The sequence below is a fragment of the Geotrypetes seraphini genome, chromosome 4, assembly GCF_902459505.1.
Source record: "Geotrypetes seraphini chromosome 4, aGeoSer1.1, whole genome shotgun sequence".
Classification (NCBI taxonomy): Eukaryota; Metazoa; Chordata; class Amphibia; order Gymnophiona; family Dermophiidae; genus Geotrypetes; species Geotrypetes seraphini.
In genome coordinates, this window is record NC_047087.1 from 106,749,668 (window position 1) to 106,767,854 (window position 18,187).

The following is an 18,187-nucleotide window of genomic DNA, read 5'->3' on the forward strand; positions in this document are numbered from 1 at the left end:
TGCCGCGTGAACAGACTGCTGGGCATGATGGACCACTGGTCTGACCCAACAGCGGCAATTCTTATGTTCTTAACCACTCTGAACTGCTTGTGGTATTGCGGTATACAAAAATAAAGTTATTATTAGTACAATTTGTGTGTCATTCTGGACAAGCAGTCCCGAAAATCTAGGGCAGGACCACAGCGCCAGCTCGTAACACTGAGGATACAAGAGTCCTCCCTTGCCACCACATCCACTCTGTAAAACTTGGTAAATGTTTGTAGAGAGAACCAAGTTGCCACCCTACAAATCTCCTCAGCTTTGACCCACAATGAAGCCACATTTCTAGACAAATGTGCCTTCACGGAAACAGGAAACTGTTTCCCGCAGACAATGTATGCTGATAAAATGGCTGTACGAATCCATCTGTTAATCGTTGCCTTGGAAGTCGGTGAACCATAACTAGCTGGATTTGTGGGAGAAAAAAATGATCAGATAGGCTGAACTTGTTGGTGAAATTGAGTTATACCAGGCTATAATCTGTTCAGGAAATACAGGGTAGGAAGAAAAGGAAGAGGAGTAGCGTTATATGTTAAAGTCACACAATTGCAAGATTTGCAGGGCATGGAAGAGGCACTGTGGATCAATTTGGAAAGAGGGAATGATGAGTATATTTACATTGGTGCGATATACAGGCCTCCTTTAGAAGGGAAGGCCCTCCTGTCCTCCAATTCCACCGGAAATGCGATTGCTGCATCTGGGGCACCTAAATCGAGTGCGGAGGGTGCTTACGCGAAACGCATATGCAGTTCTGGGGAAAAGTCTCATGAGTCTGCTAAGCATTCCAAATCTGTGACACGCAGAGCGGCTCTTGCCGCCAGTGACTACTTTCCCCTGGAATTTGTGGATATGATGTATCAGGCTTTTATACGTAAATGATCTATGTCTGTTTCCTCCATTCAGAATACAGTGCAGCAGATGGGGGGGGGGTCTACCCTTCTGCCAAGGAATAATTACGTCAAGGAATAATTATTGTATGGATGGGAACATCTAGGAGTGGAAATGCGGTGGGCAAAACTGAAAGGAGTGATTGTAAGGACCACAAACTTTTTTGTGAGGCAACTAAGAGAAAAAGGAGGCCGCTTTGGTTCTCAAAAGTAGTAGCTGAGAAGGTAAGGAATAAGAGGTTAGCTTTCATAAACTACAAAAGATTGCAGAAAGAGAAAGACAGGCAAAAATATCTGGAAAAGTTAAGAGAGGCTGGTCATGTAGTCAGGAAACCAAAGATGCAAATAGAAGAAAAAATAGCTCACATTGTAAAATGGGGAGATAAGACATTTTTTAGATATATTAGTGATAGGAAAAAGTGCAAAAGTGGCATTGTGAGACTCAAAGGTGAAGGGGAGGAATATGTAGAAGCTGATAAAGAAAACGCCAAATTGCTTAACAAATATTTCTGTTCTGTGTTCACGGCTGAAGTGCCGGGAGTGGGACCACAGAAGACAAACATGAATAGGGATGGAGGAGTAATAGACCCTGATCGATTTTCAGAGGGTTGTGTTCATGAGGAGTTAGCTAAAATAAAGGTAGACAAAGCGATGGGGCCAGATGGTGTACAATTTAGGATGCTGAAGGAACTTAAGGAAGTTCTGGTAGCTCTACTGACTGACCTTTTCAACAAGTCTCTAGATTCAGGAGTGGTACCGGAGGACTGGAGAACGGCAGATGTGGTCCCTCTCCCCAGAAGTGGAAGTAAGGAAGAAATAGGGAATTATAGGCTGGTAAGTCTCTGACTTCTGTGATAAGCAAATTAATGGAAACGCTTAAATCAGAGAATGGTCATAAGAACATAAGAATTGCCGCTGCTGGGTCAGACTGCTGGGTCCATCGTACCCAGCAGTCCGCTCACGCGGCAGCCCTTAGGTCAAAGACCAATGCCCTATTTGAGTCTAGCCTTACTTACGTATGTTCTGTTTCAGTAGGAACTTATCCAACCTTGTCTTGAATCCCTGAAGGGTGCTTTCCCCTATAACAGCCTCCAGGAGAGCATTCCAGACCTCCACCACTCACTGGGTGAAGAAGAACTTCCTTACGTTTGTACGGAATCTTTTCCTTTCTAACTTTAGCGAGTGCCCTCTCGGTCTCTTCACCTTGGAGAGGGTGAACAATCTCTTTGTCTCTACTAAGTCAATTCCCTTCAATATCTTGACTGTTTCAATCATGTCCCCTCAAAGTCTTCTCTTTTCAAGGGAGAAGAGGCCCAGTTTCTCTAGCCTCTCGTACAGCAACTCCCCCAACTTAACCATTTTTGTAGCTCTTCTGGAATCCTGTGGATTACAGGACTGGAGGCAACATGGATTCACTAGAGGAAGGTCTTGCCAGACAAACCTGATCAATTTCTTTGACTGGGTGATCAGAGAATTGGATAGAGGATATGTGCTAGATGTGGTGTATTTAGATTTTAGCAAAGCCTTTGACAGTGTTCCACACAGACATCTAATCCTCCATAGTCCCAGGTACGTTAGATAGATTGTGAGCCCACCGGGACAGATAGGGAAAATGCTTGAGTACCTGATTGTAAAACCGCTTAGAAAACCTTGATAGGCGGTATATAAAATCCTAATAAACTTAAACTTAATAAATAAACTGAGTGCCCTTGGGATGGGTCCAAAAGTGACGGGCTATGTCAAGAACTGGTTGAGTGGAAGACAACAGAGGATAGTGATTAATGGAGATCGCTCTGAGGAAAGGGATGTTACATAGTAACATAGTAGATGACGACAGATAAAGACCTGAAAGGTCCAGTCTGCCCAACCTGATTCAATTAAAATTTTTTTAATTTTTTCTTCTTAGCTATTTCTGGGCAAGAATCCAAAGCTTTACCCTGTACTGTGCTTGGGTTCCAACTAACAAAATCTCTGTTAAGACTTACTCCAGCCCATCTACACCCTCCAAGGCCATTGAAGCCCTCCCCAGCCCATCCTCCACCAAACGGCCATATACAGACACAGACCGTGCAAGTCTGCCCAGTACTGGCCTTAGTTCAATATTTAATATTATTTTCTGATTGTAAATCCTCTGTGTTCATCCCACGCTTCTTTGAACTCAGTCACAGTTTTACTCTCCACCACCTCTCTCGGGAGCGCATTCCAGGCATCCACTACCCTCTCCGTAAAGTAGAATTTCCTAACATTGCCCCTGAATCTACCACCCCTCAACCTCAAATTATGTCCTCTGGTTTTACCATTTTCCTTTCTCTGGAAAAGATTTTGTTCTACGTTAATACCCTTCAAGTATTTGAACGTCTGAATCATATCTCCCCTGTCTCTCCTTTCCTCTAGGGTATATATATTCAGGGCTTCCTGTCTCTCCTCATACATCTTCTGGCGCAAGCATCCTATCATTTTCGTCACCCTCCTCTGAACCGCCTCAAGTCTTCTTACGTCCTTCGCCAGATACAGTCTCCAAAACTGAACACAATGCTCCAAGTGGGGCCTTACCAATGACCTGTACAGGGGCATCAACACCTTCTTCCTTCTACTGACTATGCCTCTCTTTATACAGCCCAGCATCCTTCTGGCAGCAGCCACTGCCTTGTCACACTGTTTTTTCGCCTTTAGATCTTCGGACACTATAACCCCAAGGTCCCTCTCCCCGTCCGTGCATATCAGCTTCTCTCCTCCTAACATATACGGTTCCTTCCTATTATTAATCCCCAAATGCATTACTCTGCATTTCTTTGCATTGAATTTTAGTTGCCAGGCATTAGACCATTCCTCTAACTTTTGCAGATTCTTTTTCATATTTTCCAATCCCTCTTCGGTGTCTACTCTGTTACAAATCTTGGTATCATCTGCAAAAAGGCACACTTTTCCTTCTAACCCTTCAGCAATGTCACTCACAAACATAATGAACAGGATTGGCCCTAGCACCGATCCCTGAGGGACTCCACTACTCACCTTTCCTTCCTTCGAGCGACTTCCATTAACCACCACCCTCTGGCGTCTGTCCGACAGCCAGTTTCTGACCCAGTTCACCACTTTGGGTCCTAACTTCAGCCCTTCAAGTTTGTTCAACAGCCTCCTATGAGCAACTGTATCAAAGACTTTGCTGAAATCCAAGTAAATTACATCTAGCATATTACATCGATCCAGCACTTTGCTCACCCAATCAAAAAAATTCAATCAGGTTCGTTTGGCACGATTTACCTTTTGTAAAGCCATGTTGCCTTGGATCCTGTAACCCATTAGATTCAAGGAAGTACACTATCCTTTCTTTCAGCAACACTTCCATTATTTTACCAACAACTGAAGTGAGGCCTACCGGCCTGTAGTTTCCTGCTTCATCCCTGTGACCACTTTTATGAATAGGGACTACATCCGCTCTCCTCCAATCCCCTGGAATCACTCTCGTCTCCAGAGATTTATTGAACAAGTCTTTAATAGGACTCGCCAGAACCTCTCTGAGTTCCCTTAGTATCCTGGGATGGATCCCGTCTGGTCCCATCGCTTTGTCCACCTTCAGTTTTTCAAGTTGCTCATAAACACCCTCCTCTGTGAATGGCACAGAATCTACTCCATTTTCTCGTGTAACTTTGCCAGACAATCTCGGTCCTTCTCCAGGATTTTCTTCTGTGAACACAGAACAGAAGTATTTGTTTAGCACATTTGCTTTCTCCTCATCACTCTCCACATATTGATTCCCAGCATCTTTTAGCCTAGCAATTCCATTTTTCATCTTCCTCCTTTCACTAATATATCTGAAAAAAATTTTGTCTCCCTTTTTTACATTTTTAGCCATTTGTTCTTCCGCCGGTGCTTTCGCCAGATGTATCTCTCTCTTGGCTTCTTTCAGTTTCACCCTGTAGTCCTTTCTGCTCTCCTTTTCTTGTTTTTTTTTATATTTCACTAATGCCCAACTCTTTCGCCTTTATTTTCTCAGCCACTAGGTTGGAGAACCCTATCGGCTTCCTTTTTCTCTTGTTTTTATTGATTTTCTTCACATAAAGGTCTGTAGCCATTTTTATCGCTCCTTTCAGCTTAGACCACTGTCTTTCCACTTCTCTTATGTCCTCCCATCCTAACAACTCTTTCTTCAGGTACTCTCCCATTGCATTAAAGTCCGTACTTTTGAAATCTAGGACTTTAAGTATTGTGCGGCCTCTCTCCACTTTAGTCGTTATATCAAACCAAACCGTTTGATGATCGCTACTTCCCAGGTGAGCACCCACTCGAGCATTAGAGATAATCTCTCCATTTGTGAGGACCAGATCCAGTATCGCTTTTTCCCTTGTGGGTTCCGTCACCATTTGTCTGAGCAGAGCCTCTTGAAAGGCATCCACAATCTCCCTACTTCTTTCCGATTCTGCAGACGGAACATTCCAGTCCGCATCCGGCAGATTGAAATCTCCCAACAGCAGAACCTCCTCTTTCCTTCCAAGCTTTTGGATATCCACAATCATATCCTTATCAATTTGCTGTGATTGAGTCGGAGGTCTGTAGACTACACCCACATAGATAGAAGTTCCACCTTCTCTTTTCAGAGCAATCCATATCGCTTCTTCCTCTCCCCAGGTCCCTTGCATTTCGGTCGCTTGGATATTGATCTTTACATAGAGAGCTACTCCTCCACCTTTTTGACCATCTCTGTCTTCCTAAAAAGATTATATCCTGGTATGTTTGCATCCCATCCATGTGATTCACTGAACCATGTCTCTGTGATAGCGACAATATCTAGATCTGCCTCTAACATCAGGGCTTGCAGATCATGAACTTTGTTGTTTAGACTGCGAGCATTTGTGGTCATCGCTTTCCAGCTATTTTTCAGCGATAATCTCCTTTTTTGTATGGATTTTTGTTTCGTTTCACTTTACGTTGCAATACTAAGAAATGAGTTGCTGATATTGCTTATGTTGCAGTCTTTACTACCTTCACATCTTTTCTTTTGCCGGGGGTGGTCTCTATAATTGTCCTTCGTACATACACCACCCCCACCTTCTAGTTTAAATGCCTAGAAAAATATTGTCTAAATTTCTCTGCAACATTTCTTTTTCCTGCTGTAGTAATATGTAGCCCATCAGTGCAATATAGCTTCTTGTCCTTCCATGTATTTCCCCATGTATTTCCCCATCCTCCTATGTACCTGAAGCCTTCTTGATGACATCAGGCTTTGAGCCATCTATTAAAGTCATCTGTGTTTTTCACTCTTTGCTCTCCCTTTCCATATGCGGCAGTATTTCAGAAAAGGCTAAAGTCTTTACAAAAGGTTTCACGCCCTCACCAAGCTCCCGAAAAGCTTTCTGTGCTGAAAGTGTGGAGTTGTTGGCCAGGTCATTTGTTCCCAGATGGATAACAACATCAGTGTTAAAATCCTTAGTTTCTTCCTTAATTGTAGTCTGTATTTGCCTGGAACTCCTGGAAGACATTTCACTATTTGGGTCTCCTCGCCTTGTGTTCCAAGGTTAATGCCTCTGATGATGGAATCCCCCAACAGTAATAGTTTTCTGTTTTTGGTTTTCTTATTTGTGCTTAGGGTGCGCTTGTTCTCTTGAGTTACCAGTGGTGTGCCTGAAGGTTCTGTTCTTGGGCCTGTTCTTTTTAACATTTTTATAAACGATAATGCTGAAGGGTTGTTGCATAAGATTTGCCTCTTTGCGGATGATACCAAAATATGCAATAGAATAGACATGCCGGATGGTGTGAACAACATGAAGAAAGACCTGGTGAAGCTTGAAGAATGGTCTGAAATTTGGTAGCTAAAATTTAATACTAAGAAATGCAAGGTCATGCACTGGGGCTGCAAAAACCCGAGGGAACGATAGTTTAGGGGGTGAAGAACTAGGGTGAACCACTAATATCAACCAATAATGGCTCGAAACCTCAATTCTTTGACAAGACAATAAGGTGAACAAACAGGTTGAAAAGGTGACGGCCAAAGCTAGAAGGACTGATCATACCATATTCTACTCCTAGATTACTCCACTTCACCAATCAATGCCTCTTAATTGTTCCCTCTTTACGTATCTTTGTCTATGATACCACTCATAAATCTATTTTCTCCATTGTTTTTCCTACTCTATGGAATGCTCTGCCTATTCACCTCAGATCTCTGTTTTACAGAATCATTCTCGCCCGTTATCAGAAATCTTTTGTAAATCATAGTTGGTTCCCTGAAGCAGGAACAAAACGTGGCACCTGCAAGCTATAAGATAAGTTTGCTGTTCTTTTCCGACTAGATGTACACAAGTGAATAAGTTTAGCCCTAGTGGCACGTTATAAGTTTATATATTTGAAATCTTTTTCACTTTTGAATAAGCGATGATTGGGCGGTGAGGCTGTAGTGTCGGGGTTTTCCCCAGTTATTGCTTCCAAGATTCTGAGTTTAAAATTTAGTAACAGTTTATGAACTATTGATACAACATTTACAAATATCATCAAGAGTGATTTTTTCTGCATCTTCAATACTCTTCTTTATCACTCGACTTTCGAATGATTTGAGTGCATTTCCCCTATCTGTGTGTATTTGATGAAGTATTCACCTCAGACAGCAAGATTCTTTTTCAAAATTTAGATCGGAATTAAAAACATTTTTATTTACAGATGTTTGGTTGTTGGGACTCAGCAGGGCCTTGATTTGAAGGGGTTTTTTTTTGTCCCCTCCTGTTATATTCCCTTTCCCCCACTTTCCTTTCCATAGATTGTATTTCTCCCCCTTCCCCTTTTGTCTCTGTAAATAGTGTTTCTATGTATTTAATATGTCCACTTAGAAACATAGAAACATAGAATATGACGGCAGAAAAGGGCCTACGGCCCAACAAGTCTGCCCACTCAAATAACCCTCCCCTCTAAGTTCCTCTTTGAAGTGAGCCCACGTGTTGATCCCATTTGATCTTAAAATCAGTCACGTTACTGGCCTCAACTACCTGAAGTGGAAGATTATTCTAACGGTCGACCACTCTTTCGGTGAAGAAGTACTTCCTAGTGTCACTTGTACTGTTAAATTATTTTTAGGCGGTCTATCAAAACCTAATAAAACTTGAAACTTGAAATTTGCTAGGGTGCATAGGAAGAGGTATGACCAGTAGGAAAAAGAAGGTATTGATGCCCCTTTATAAGACTCTGGTGAGACCTCATTTAGAATATTGTGTACAATTCTGAAAACTGCACCTTCAAAAAGATATAAAAAGGATGGAGTCGGTCCAGAGGAAGGTTATTAAAATGATGTGTGATCGTCACCATAAGGTATATGGGGACAGACTTAAAGATCTCAATATGTATATTTTAGAGTAGAGAGGGGAGATATGAGAGACGTTTAAATACCTGCATAGCGTAAATACGCATAATTCGAGTCTCTCATTTGAAAGAAAGCTCTGGAATGAGAGGGCATAGGATGAAGTTAAGAGGTGACAAGTTCAGGAGTAATCTGAGGAAATACTGTTTTTACAGAAAGGGTAGTAGATGCATGGCATACTCTCCTGGAAGAGGTGTTGGAGACAGAGTCTGACTGAATTAAAAAAAGTGTGGGATAGTCACGTGGGATCTCTTAGAGAGAGGAAGAGATAATGGTTACTGTGCTTGGGTAGACTGGATGGGCCATTTGGTCTTTATCTGCCATCATGTTTCTATTATTTCTTATATACCATTTATATATTAAACGGTTTACACTGAATAGTAATCAGGTAGGCTCAGAATATAATAAAACAGTAAAGAAACTCAATCTAAGAATTTTTTATAATAGGTCTTGGAACCCTCACATTTCTCTAACCCCTCAAAATCCTCTCTATGAGACTAGAATAATATTTTCGCATTCCCTTTGCTCCCAAGCTATGCCTAAGTAATGGCCTCATGTTTAAGAAGGTTTTTACTAGTAATGAGCAATCCAACTCTTCAAAAAAAACCAAAAAAACAAACCTCTAAAACATTTAGAACTTTCTAAACATCTGTAAATGTTACATAAAAATAAAAAATAAAATAAAAAAAATCATATCTATGAATTTGCTTTCTAAACACAACTATAATCTGCTTCAGCAAGAACTTTCATAAGATCTTATACATATAGAACCCCCCATACTGTAGAATCATAGCAATTTAAAATTGTAGCATGAAAATTCCTTTTCTAAATCCAGTCAATACTAACTAGCTGTTACTCCCAGAATGCATTAAGGAATTAAATTGGGTTCAAAAGACTCACCTGTTCTTTCCTATCCTCTAAAGCTATTTTCTTGTTTGTTGCTTTAGTGATTTCCTCTTCGGATTTGTTAATGAGCTCTATCAGTGGAACCTAAAATACATGTAACATATGCACATTTATATTAAAGGTCTTTTCCAGGTTTTAGTTTCTCAAATCTCTAAAGTCTATAAAACACATTCAATGGTCAAATCCTACCATGCCTTTATAACCTACTGAAGAGGGCTTTAAACAAAGCCCCCAAGTAATAAAAATCCCTCAGGCAAGTAACACACCTAATACCTTTACGGAAACAGGAAAAAAAGGGTATTAACTGGAAAGCTTTATATATCAATACCCCCTAGTATGGGGAACAAGTTTCTGAATCTACAGAATGTGATGGAAGAAGCTGACATGGATTTAATAGCAGTCACAGAAACATGGTTGAAGAAGAACCCACAGGACTCTGCCCCTTGAGTCCTAAAGCTCCTTTTTTTTTTCTCAATGAAATGTGATAGACCAAGTTTGGCTAAAATCAAGAAAGAAATGAAAATAAAAAAATAACACGTATGTTCAATATTATTATTTATTAATTTTAATCTTACATTCTTGTCTCAGGAAACGTGTGTGTGTGATGGTGTGAAATTTGCACCTCTCCTGATGGTCTCTCAGAGTCTATACTGGTGCGTTCCTTTTATACTTTCTCACTGACCAGTATGACTCATCAACCAATCAGCCAACAAAGGCTTCCTTAAGTATGAACAAGCTTTTTTTTTAAATCATATTTTTGTTAACATTAATTTCTGAATATGCATAAAACATTCTAATATACCCAAAGAACACTTTGTCATTTTTTCCAAAGCAAGTTTTCATCTGACACAGACAAGCTGTTTGATTTAAACTTTTTGAGAATGACAGTTTCACTGACACAGACTCAGAACACCCAGACCCCCTTCCTATGCTGGAGGTCAAACTAGCTGACCTTTCCTGCTCTGGGCCTCTCAAAGACTGTTTTTTTCATGGTAATAATATCTTTGGCTTAACTTAACCATTTCCAGATATTGCCTCTAAGGCTTCCTTAAAGTTTCTTGAATCTTATATATGTAAAATATTTGAAATTAAATTCAAATCATTCTATCACACATATTCTCACACATTCTAACATACATAGGGATCCCTTCACTCATACCCACACACAACACTCATATTTCATTCCTAATCAATACTATATTCAAAGGCTATTCATGAAAGATTTTTTCCTATACCCCGTATTGGAATGTCTGAACCATCTGTTAATACTTAAGCCATGAGGTTTCTCCTATTCCCCCTGGGCATGGCAGTCCACACAAAGAACACTAGAATCACAGGCCTTTTATAGGTAGGAAAATTTCACTCTGTCTTAAAGAAAGACAGAACCCAAGATGGAGGAAGATTATACAAAATTGAGTCATTAATACAAGATAGAATCATTAATACCTCTATGTATTATGTATATCTATACCTGATTTTCATATGGTCCTGCCCCACCTAACACTTCACACAAATAGTGAATTCCCCTTTTCCTATGCTATATATCGGTTTCCTGGTCTTTTGTTTATTATCCTGACTTTTTCAAAGTTTTAAATGTGTTTGCATGTATATAGGACCCTCTGATCGGGACTAGAAAGGTCTCTGTCACATCCTGCTAATGCTTCTGCGCAGTTTGTGCCAAAACAGGCCTTCTTCATCGCGGATCCCATCCAGGGCTCCGTGATAGACTTGTGTTGTTGTCTTGATCTACCGGGCCGATCAGCCTTCCTCTCCCCAATGCCCCCTTCACCCTCCCTGCAGAAGCATCGGATCGACCAGCATTCCACTCCCTGTTGTCAATTCTGACATCAGAGAGGAAATTCTGGGCCAGCCAATCGCTGCCTGGCTGGCCCGGAACTCCTCTCCGACATCAGAATTGACATCGGGGAGCAGAATGCTGGTCAGCGCGATGCTTCTACAGGGAGAGCTTGGGGCGGTGGTGGCTTGAAGGTCTGTTTCCCGATGGCAGCGGCAGCAAATCTAGTGGCTTGGTGGAGGGCAGGGAGATAGAAAGAAGGGGGGCAAGGAGACAAAGAAAGAAGGGAAACAGAAAGAAAGACGGGGGCAAGGAGAAGGAGAAAAAGAAAATGTTGAGAGAGAGAATGAGGTCTTGAAAAAAGGAAGCATACAGAGGCTGAAAGAAGGGAAGAAATATTGGATGCACAATCAGAAGAAGAACATGCAACCAGAAACTCATGAAATCACCAGACAACAAAGGTAGGAAAAATGATTTTATTTTCAATTTAGTGATCAAAATGTGTCCGTTTTGAGAATTTATATCTGCTGTCTATATTTTGCAATATGGCCCCCTTTTACTAAACTGCAATAGCGTTTTTTAGCACAGGGAGCTTATGAGTGTCAACAGCAGTGCGGGGCATTCAGCGCAGCTCCCTGCACTAAAAACTGCTATCGCAGTTTAGTAAAATGGGAAGTGGTATATTTGTCTATTTTTGTATGGTTGTTACTGAGGTGACATTGAATAGAGTCATCTGCCTTGACTTCTTTGAAAAAACCCTGGAATATAAATGATAATTAACATTTTCCCTGCATACAATGTGCTTTGTGTTTTTTAAAAAATTTATTGTTGGTAGATTATTCTGACTTGGTCATTTTAAAAGTGGCTCGCAAGCCCAAAAAATGTGGGCACCCCCTGTTCTAGACCATAGGGTTATTTCCCTTTACTAAACTAAACTTTAAGTTTGTATACCGCATCATCTCCATAAAGATAGAGCTCGGCACGGTTTACAGGTAATTCAATAAATGAGGGAAGGACATAATAAGAAATTAGAGGTTATGAAGAGGATAGCTAGCTTTACATTTTAAATAGATAGCTTTACATTTTGGAGAAAAGCCAGGTTTTCAGATGCTTTCTAAATAATTAGAATGAGCCTAGGTTCCGCAGCGGGGCAGGGAGGTTATTCCAAAGCTCAGTGAATTTGAAGAAAAGGGATTTCCCTAATTAACATGCATACATGACACCTTTTAACGAGGGGAAAGATAGTTTAAGTATGTGGGCGGATCTGGTAGTGTCAGGTCTCAAAGAATTCCAGAATAGTGGGATTAGGGGAGGAAAAATGCCATGTAGGATCTTGAAAATTAGGCAGGTACATTTAAAGTGAATCTTAGAAATCACTGGACACTGGACAGTGAAGTTTTGACAGAAGCGGGGAAACATGATCGAATTTGCTTTTTGCGAAGATCAACCTAGCTGCAGTGTTCTGAATCTGCTGAAGTCTTTGAAGATTTTTCTTGGTTAGACTTAGATAGATGGAATAGCACAGTTACTTACCGTAACAAGTGTTATCCAGGGACAGCAGGCAGCTATTCTTACATGTGGGTGATGTCATCAACGAAGCCCGGATGCAGACGCCTCACAAGCAGACTTGCTTGAAGAAACCAGAAGTTTCGACTTGATCGCATCGCACATGCGCGAGTGCCTTCCTGCCCAGCGTAGGGCGCGTTTCCTCAGTTCAGATAGCTAGCAGAGAAGCCAACCAGGGGAGCTGGGTGGGTTGTGAGAATAGCTGCCTGCTGTCCATGAATAACACCTGTTACGGTAAGTAACTGTGCTTTATCCCAGGACAAGCAGGCAGCCTATTCTCACATGTGGGTGACCTCCAAGCTAACCAGAATGGGATAGTGGGAGTGTTGGCAATTTAGGAGAATAAATTTTTTTAATACTGTTTGGCCAAACTGTCTATCCTGCCTGGAGAAAATATCCAGACAGTAGTGAGAAGTGAAGGTATGAACCGAGGACCAAGTAGCAGCCTTACAAATTTCCTCAATAGGAGTAGATCTGAGGAAAGCAATTAAAGCTGCCATAGCTCTAACTTTATGGGCTGTGACTCTACTGTGTAGGGGTAATCCAGCCTGGGCATTGCAGAATGAGATACAAGCAGCCATCCAGTTGGAGATGGTACGCTTAGAAATAGGATGTCCCAACTTATTTGGATCGAAGGAGACAAAAAGTTGAGGAGCAGTTCTGTGTGGTTTGGTGCGTTCCAAATAAAAGATCAAAGCACGTTTACAGTCCAGAGTATGAAGAGCTACTTCTCAAGGATGAGAATGAGACTTTGGAAAAAACACTGGAAGAACATTGGATTGGTTGAGATGAAATTCCGAGACCACTTTATGGAGGAATTTAGGATGAGTACAAAGAACCACCTTGTCATGATGGAACACCGTGAAAGGTGGATCAGCAACTAAAGTTTGCGCCCCCACATCCAACCAGTAATGCTGAGAGAAAGCACTCATGGAAGACCAAGTAGCCATGAAACAAAACTCCTCAAAGGAAAAATCCTTTGGACCGAGTCCAACAAGTAGCCATCATTCTGGTGGAATGGTCATGAAGTTCCTTCGCCAACCGCTTTCCTACCATCAAGCAAGCGTAAAGAATGTCCTCCTGGATCCATCGAGCGATGGAGGCTTTGGACACCACCATACATTTGAGGCGTCCTGTGAAGAATACAAAAAGGTGATCTAAACAACTAAAAGTCGTTAGAAACCTAGCTTGTTGAGAACGCTACGCACTTTCAAAAAAATGCAGTGAATAAAAGCACGTCTCCCCATTTCTCCTTCCAGGAAAAAGGAAGGAAAAGTGAGAGTGTCATAAAAGAAAGGATGACACCGAAATTGTGGTACCGTCCAAACTGACACCCCAGATTTTGTAAATCAGAAATAGGAATCCCCGCCAAACAAGGCCTGCAACTCAAAAAACCGCCGAGCTGAAGCTATGGCCACAAGAAACCCGGTGTTCAACGGCACAGCCCTTTAGAGTCTCAAAAGACAAGGATGAAATGAAGCCTTCGGTAAACTGCGAAGTACCTTAAGACTGTACTCTGGACAGGGCTTTCTAAGAGGTGTCCGAATATACTGTACTCTGTTTAGGAACTGAACTACATGAAGCTGAGAAGTAATTGAAGAGCAATATACCTTGTAACAAGCTAAGAATGGCACTTGAAGCTGAAGGGAATTGAACGCTAAGCCCTTGGCAATACACTTGTGCCAAAAAAGAACTCTGGAAGGGTGCAAATGTTGAGAAATACCCAAGAAAGGAAAAACCTCCAAAAGGAAGCAGAAGCCACAGGTGAAGACGTCTATCGCCTGGATAAGAGAAGAAACCACCTGCTTCGCATAACCTTTACACGTCAGCCATGACTTTTCAAAAGCTAGGTCACAATACCAAAGTAGTACGAATATCCATATTGATCGGACCCTAGGTGAGCAAATCCAGAGATACCAGGAAACTCAAGAGTCCGGCTGTCGAAAGACTCATCAGATCTGCATAGCAAGGATGGTGCAGCCAATCCAGAGATTCTACAAAAACTGTGCCCTGAAAGCAAGCTTGAGATGGCAAATCCAAGCCCATCATCAGCCAGGGGAAAACACTGAAAAAAGAGAAACCAGAGGCGAGAAAGAAGCCATGCTGCTACCCCCTCTGACTCCCACTTCTTGTGCCCACCGAAGAAGCTAGGAAGCTTAGAATTTTGAGATGAGGCCATGAGGTCTAGTTCCAGGAGATCTCACTTCCATAAAAAGAGCTGGAACGCCTGAGCCAAAATTCTCAATATCCAGGATGTAGAGGATTTCACTAGTACTAACATTTATCCTTTCTAGAGCGTACACAGCGCTGTACACTGTTACATACAATAAATGGGCCATGCACAGATTTCGTGGAGAGAAAGTCTATCCAAACTCTTTTCCTCACCCATAAAATGATCTGCCAACAGAAGAGGAAGATGAGGGTCCACCCATTGAAGTAGAACCACAACTTTACCTGCCAACTGAGCACATCACCTACTGCCCAGGCTGTAGAGAAATACCCCCATCATAATACTGACTGAAAAGACCTTCAGCGTCATTCCAGAAGAATGGTCTGAAGCTCCAGAAACGGTAGCCTGACCATGCTCCAGAATAGAAGAATGAACAAGTACTGAGTCGCCTCTTAAGACCAGACTCCTGGAGCTGAGAATGGAAGGCACCGAGCCCCCCAACCCGACAGCCCGGGATTATTGGTGGCCATGAGCTAGTCCAGCAAAGACCGAGGCATGCCTTTGAAAAGAGAAATCTCGCTCAGCCACCAAATCATACAGAGCGATGCTTGAGGAGCCTACCAAATAATTGGAGCCCTGAGATACTGGGAACCACCGGAACCAAAGTGACTGCTGTAGCGTTATAATGGGAAAGCAAGCCTAAGTTCCCAGTGAAGTCAGCAACATGGATCCTAGAACCTGTACAGAATCCCATACTCTTGGTCATGGTGAATAAAGAAGAATGCAAACCTGAGACTGTGACTCTAGTCTCTGGGAAGAAACACATTTCTCTCCTATATGAATAAAAACATCTCCCCGATATACCTATAAATAGTACAGGAGAAAAGAGCGCTGTGCAAATTCGAAGATTCACATCCAAAGAACTGAGGAAAAAACCACCCTTTTCGTGTCAGTCAAATGGCCCGACTGAAGACGTCCGAATCAAGCAGTCAGTCAAGAAGAAATTAGGTGAATCGCCTGGTAGCGCCAAAGGTACCACTGCCCACATTTTCAAAAATGTTCATGAAGCCTTGGGTAGGTGAAATGGCATGTGCCAAAACCGAAAGTGCTGCTCCAAGAGAGACAAGCAAACCTAGTGCAGATTCGGAGTCCATAGTGAAAATGTAAATATTCTCCCAGTTTTTCTGCAGAAATGTGTAACCCTGAGAAACTAATTCAGCAGAATGGGATCCAGCCTGCCCAATGCCCCCGTCTTGGGCACCATGCAGTAAGTGGAACAACGTCCCTTAGTTCCTGAAGAACTACAATCTAATCTAAACCTGAAGTTTATATACCTCATCATCTCCACGAATATGAAGCTCGACACGGTTTACAATAACTTAAAAATATAAGTAGAGAAGGAAAAGGTTTACATGAACTTATATGTAGAAGGGAAACTACAAGAACTGCCCTGAGGACCAGTAACACTTAAAAGGGAAACAAAAAACAGAGACTCCAAGAACAAAATGGAAACCTGAGGAGGATGCAAAGTTGCAAGCATCCTGAAAAAAGTTCACAGCCCCCTGACCTGACATTATAGCGTCTTCTTCCTCATGATAAAGCCTGAAGAGTCATTGGAAGAAGTCAAGATCCCCTCAGAATGAAGTGCAGAAGGTCAGGGAACGGCAGGATGAGAACTGTAGGATCTGTAAGAAGAAAGAAATTCTCCTACGAAAAAATCAAGTTTCGCAATGTAAAGAGGAGTATACTGGAACCATTGAAAGCTTGGCTGGCTCAATGGTTGAGTGCTAGGTTAGTAACAGGGAGCTGAGGGTTCAAGCCTCAGCTAAGGAGGGTTCAAGCCTCAGCTAAGGAGTAGGGTTGATACTGTGTTTTTTTGGAGGAAATTAACAGTGGATGTAAATCGGAAATGTAACAATCATGGGGGACTTCAACTTTCCGGGGATAGACTGGAAACTGGGAACTTCAGTCTGCGGCAGGGAGACAAAATTCCTGGAGATGATAGGAGATTGCTTCCTTGAACAAATGGTGGGAGAACCGACAAGAGGAAACGCAATTCTGGATTTGGTTATAAATGGCATTACTGGAAGGACAGCAGATGTAGAGGTTAAGGCCCCGCTGGGGACAAGTGATCACAACATGATCAATTTTACCATTGGTATCGGAAAGGGGAAACCAATCAAGACTAAAGCCACAACCTTTAACTTCAAAAGAGGGAATTACGACAGCATGAGAACCATAGTTAGAAAACGGCTCAAGAAGGGCAAAGCAGAAATCCAAACAGTTGATCAAGCATGGTCCCTACTGAAAAACACCATCATTGAAGCACAGAATCTTTACATACCGAGGATATCAAAAGGAAGGCGGAAAAAGAGCAAAGATGAACCAGCTTGGCTATCCAAAGAGGTGAAGGTTGCAGTAAAGGAAAAGAGGAACTCGTTTAAACAGAGGGAAAAAACGATGGAGGCCTGGAACTGTCACAAAATCGACCAGAAAGTGTCATAAAGCGGTAAGAGAAGCCAAAAAAGTCTATGAAGAAATGATAGCGCAAGAAAACAAAAACTTTAAGCCCTTTTTTAGATATATAAAAGGAAAGAAATCAGCAAGAGAAACAGTGGGCCCTCTCAATGACCAAGGAAAGATAGGGTCAATAAAAGAAGACAAACAGGTTGCCGATAGGTTAAATTCATTCTTTGCCTCTGTCTTCACAAACGAGGACACTACAACAATGCCAGACACTGGGAGGGTATTCACCGGAGGCATAGAGGAGAGCCTAACAACAATAAATGTGGAGTTGGACATGATTTACTTTCAGATTGACAGACTAAAAAGTGATAAATCCCCTGGACCGGATGGAATCCACCCGAGAGTATTGAAGGAACTTAAGATAGAAATTGGGGAACTATTACAATCCTTAGCTAACATGTCAATTAGAACCGGGCAAATACCAGAAGACTGGAGGATAGCAAATGTCATCCCAATCTTCAAAAAAGGATCAAGAGGTGAACCAGGAAACTACAGACCGGTGAGTCTCACATCGGTTCCTGGGAAGATAATCGAAGCACTAATTAAAGATTGCATTGTACAACACTTGGATAAGCACAACCTAATAAGAGCTAGTCAATATGGCTTCAGGAAAGGGAGGCCATGCTTGACAAATTTACTTCAATTCTTTGAGAAGGTGAACAAGCAAATAGATAGTGGAGATCCAGTGGACATAATTTACTTGGACTTCCAAAAAGCGTTTGACAAGGTTCCACACGCAAGGCTTATGAGTAAACTACTAAGTCATGGAATAGGAGGAGAAGTGCAAGTATGGATTGGAAATTGGCTAGAGAACAGAACGCAGAGGGTAACCATAAATGGGAAATTCTCGGACTGGGAAAAGGTGACCAGCGGCGTGCCCCAGGGCTCGGTTCTTGGGCCCATCTTGTTCAATATTTTTATAAATGACCTGGAACAGGAAACATCATGCAATATAA

General features: G+C 41.9%; 1 protein-coding gene across 4 annotated transcripts in view; it reads right to left on the reverse strand.

Annotated features, from left to right (window-relative positions):
- The window catches only part of NDC80 (NDC80 kinetochore complex component), a 315,825-nt gene that overhangs the window by 103,885 nt on the left and 193,753 nt on the right, over positions 1–18,187 (reverse strand). For all 4 annotated transcript variants that reach the window (XM_033940389.1, XM_033940387.1, XM_033940386.1 and 1 more), the window contains exon 13: positions 9,169–9,258. In XM_033940389.1, the coding sequence (XP_033796280.1) occupies positions 9,169–9,258 (90 nt within the window). The remainder of the gene's footprint in view (positions 1–9,168; positions 9,259–18,187) is intronic.